Here is a 4,114-nt window from a genome sequence, read left to right as displayed (position 1 = left end):
ATCGTGTCTCAATCTTCACTAGTGATGGCCTGTTTCTGTGTAGCTTTGGAGAAAGAGGAGGTGGGGAAAAGCAATTTAATGCCCCTAATTTTGGAATAACATTTGATCAAGATCATTTCCTTTACATTTGTGACACTGGCAACAATAGAATAGTAGTGTATTAATGTTGACTATTAATTTTAGTTAGTGCTAAATGAGTGTTTGATAATTTTATGATGTTGAAAATATTTACTCTCAGTAATAGTTACCTTATACATGTAGTAACATCAATCTTTTAACATATACAGCTTTACAGTTTACATATAATCTATTAGTCTATGGAGAATGCAATACATGGTTCAGCTTGTAAATGTTCTTTAGTCTTAAGTTCTTTGTGCTGTACACTACCCCACCATGCCTGTATTTTTCACTCGTGTAGACATGATTGAGAATTCACCATCGGAATTATCCAGCCTTGACAGGTGTCTTGCAGTCATTGTTGATTCACTGACACAGAAAAACCCCATAATGGTGAAAGCAGTGAGGGACCTTGTATCAGAGCTCTGTCGCATCACCCTGCTCTGGGACGAGATGTGGCTGGCAGCACTGATGCAGAGACAGGGCGAGGTACACAGGAGACTCCTCCAGATTGAAGCTGAGACCAAAAGGACGTTTGCTATACATAATCACGTGCTTAGTATGGAGCGGAAGGAAGCTGTCATGAGACAGAAGTATATTGCCACAATGAAACCAGTGAGTAAATTGCATTTAGTAATGATAATGTTAATAATAAAAGAGTTCTTGATAAGTTGATATACATGTACATGTAAGTATGTATTTTTTCATAGCATTAAAATGTTGATGTATAAGTACGTGTATGTGTAACTTGTATTCTCCTTATCACATAATTTTATTAATTTGTATTTCTTTCCTTTTTTCTCATTTCTCTCTCTCTCTCTCAGCTGCTTTGGGTGTTAGAATATTTAGCTGCAGTTACAGCCCAGCCCCCAGAGACACAGAACGAGCGTCAGTTTCAAGCCGAATACGGCGAACTCATTACAATGGCGATACAGAAACTCCAGAACCCAAGCAACTACAAGAGCTCCATTAATGTCTGGGACCCTTTCAAACAAGTACACCAAGAATAATAATAATAATAATAATAATAATAATAATAATAATAATAATATATGATAATAATAATAATGATAATAATAAGTACATAGTATAAGCTTCTAATTTAGATTATTATTTGTTATTTTTAAATTCTTTTTTTAGCTTCAGCAGATGTTAATGCACAGAGCACAGAAGAGGATGCAGACCCCATTGAGTCTCAATGAGATCAGTCCTCACTTGGCAGCTATACAGTCATCATGCATTTCAATGCCTGGACACAGTCAAATGGATGAAGTGAGAGAACTAGAATAAACATGTACTGCATATAGTATCAATACATGAGAGATAATTGATTTTTTATTCCTTCTATTTTTTCTTTTATATTTCTTCCTTTGTTATTTATACTAGTTATAATTTCACATACTTATGCCCATACATGTACATGTAGTAACGTTATTCTCCCTCTATTAGCCTGTTCTATTGGAGTCATTCTGTCTGGACGTGTCTGTCCTTCCAACAAAGACGAAACCAAAGAAGATATCGATGATAGGGTCCGACGGGCGGAGACACACTTATCTCTTCAAAGGATTGGAGGACCTTCATCTTGATGAGAGGATAATGCAGTTTATGGCTATCGTTAATAACATGTTTGCTAAAGCTCACAAGTAAGGCCTCTACAGTTGTGGTGATTGTACTTGTAATTTTATAATTGACCCTCCAACAAGATTTCCTCTTACATGCATTTGGTATACTATTGGTTATACTTTGATCATAATAATTTAAATTAATTTTATCACTTTGTATATTATTTTTGTCTTTTTTTTATCGGCAGACATCAAACCCAGTTGTATTTGGCTCGTGATTATGCCGTAATACCGTTAGGTGCACGCTCTGGTCTTATCCAGTGGGTCGATAATGTTACCCCGTTGTTTGGTATTTATAAGAGATGGCAGCAACGAGAAGCACTAGCTAAAGCAATGCAGCAAGTAAGTACATGTACATGTATAAATACACATGTATAAGGAATGGGGTTAGTTGCTTTAAAAATTTATAAAAAATCCAAATTTGATTGGAATCAGCTCAAACTTTTTATGCAGCATAAGTACATGTGTGTGCATCAGAAAAAAATCATAAAATGGAGATTTCTTTCCTAGCCATTTTTGGTGAAATTTGACCCTAAAGCCCCTGTACTATAGTACCCTGATTATATACCGCCTTTACTCCATTAGGCTGGTTCACAGCCTACAGCTCCGTTACAAGTTCAAGTCAGGAAGCCCAACGAACTGTTCTATGCTAAGATCATTCCTCTCCTCAACGAGAAAGGACTCAACGAACACACCCCACGCAAAGAGTGGCCCCTCGGCATACAAATGAGAGTACTCAAAGAACTAATGAACGAAACTCCTAGGGAACTACTAACAAAGTGAGTTCATACACCAATACTGGATCATGTACATGCATGCGTAATTGCGTGCTGATTGAAAGATTTAAAGTTTTAAATACTGATTGACTTTAGCATTTTATATTTGTATTGTTTCTTTATGCTAGGGAGTTGTGGTGTGCTAGTTCATGTGCATCAGAGTGGTGGGCAGTCACTCAGACCTACTGTCGCTCAACTGCTGTGATGTGTATGATTGGGTACATCATTGGGCTGGGTGACCGCCATCTTGACAATCTACTGGTAGAATTCACCACTGGACAAGTATGTACTGACTACTGACTACTATGTGTATGTACATGTACAAATATTGGATGAGTTGATCAAGTGTTTTTTAGATATAAAATGCTATAGTTTTGTTTTAAATGTATAACTCTTTTTGTATTTCTTATTCTATTTCTATTTCTCTCTCTCTCTCTCTCTCTCTCTCTCAGGTTGTCCATGTTGATTATAACGTTTGTTTTGAGAAAGGAAAGAGCCTTCGTGTCCCTGAGAGAGTTCCATTCAGAATGACACAAAACATTGAGAATGCTCTAGGATTCACTGGAGTTGAGGTACAATGTACATAATATACTCAATCATACATTACCTTTATAATATCTAATAGGGTTTATTCCGTATTTCCTGTGAAGACATTTTGCGTATTCTTCGTCGAGGAAGAGAAACACTATTGACATTGTTAGAGGCATTTGTATACGACCCGTTGATTGATTGGACACAGAGCGAAGAGGCCGCCTTTCCTCTTGCAATGAGGACCACAACTGAGCTCGGAGTGAGACAGACAAGGAAAGAAATGGAATGGGAAGTAGCCGAAGGAATGCTCATTACTAAACTAGCTGAATCCGAACCACACTGGCAGAAAAACAGGTATAACAAGCATATTGTGTGTGTCATATTTATGTATATTTTTATACAAGCTGTGTTTTATAAACTTCTTTCTATTTCTTGTAGAGAGAACTTGTGCTCTGTGCTGCTTGCATTAGAGAAGCATCTTAACGACATAGCATTGACTAGCGAGCAGATGGTGGGCTATCAGGAGAAGATTGGCAAACTCGACAAAGAGATCAGCATATTGACAGAAGCTGTGTCCACACCCAACCATCCACTCATATCAATGCAAGACAGGTAACGAGATGCTCACTGTCTCTCTGTCTGCTTTTATTGCATTCTCTGATGCACGCAACAAAAATGACACAGTGTCTTTCTTTTATAGCAAAAAAAATGTACTTCATAGTCATGTATTATATATGTTTATGCATTGAAACTTTGAGCTGATTGCAATCAAAATTGTACTTTTTTACAAATTTTTGAAGTTGCTCAAAAAGTTTGGCAAATATATATGTAGTATAGTATTTGAATGTCATGTTATGGTAGATTTGGTGCTTTATCATTGATGTTTCATTAGGTTATCGGAACAGAGTCGAATCTCTGCCGAACAAAAGAGATTACTATCACTAATCAAAGAGAAATATGATGACAGTTTAGAATGGAACCAGAAGTACAAAGTAAATAAATCATTTTTATTCAAGATTAGAAAAATACTTGCATCTCTCTCTCTCTCTCTCTCTCTCTCTCTCTCTC

At 36.7% G+C, this 4,114-nt stretch overlaps 1 protein-coding gene across 1 annotated transcript; it reads left to right on the top strand.

The window, feature by feature from the left end:
* Positions 1-393: 393 nt before the first annotated feature.
* On the top strand, positions 394-4,038 carry LOC109590595 (serine/threonine-protein kinase SMG1-like; the record flags this gene model as incomplete). Its single annotated transcript, XM_020006492.1, has 11 exons — positions 394-732; positions 942-1,112; positions 1,258-1,389; positions 1,567-1,760; positions 1,928-2,081; positions 2,325-2,518; positions 2,644-2,797; positions 2,968-3,087; positions 3,141-3,400; positions 3,485-3,658; positions 3,939-4,038. Coding segments are annotated over exons 1-11 (1,992 nt in total), but the record flags the coding sequence as incomplete, so codon positions are not given.
* Between the last annotated feature and the right edge of the window lie 76 nt (positions 4,039-4,114).

The sequence above is a fragment of the Amphimedon queenslandica genome, unplaced genomic scaffold, assembly GCF_000090795.2.
Source record: "Amphimedon queenslandica unplaced genomic scaffold, v1.1 AMPQUscaffold_9806_Cont17993, whole genome shotgun sequence".
In the NCBI taxonomy this organism is placed as follows: Eukaryota; Metazoa; Porifera; class Demospongiae; order Haplosclerida; family Niphatidae; genus Amphimedon; species Amphimedon queenslandica.
The sequence above is the reverse complement of the archived record's forward strand: the minus strand, read 5'-3'. Positions and strand labels throughout refer to the sequence as shown.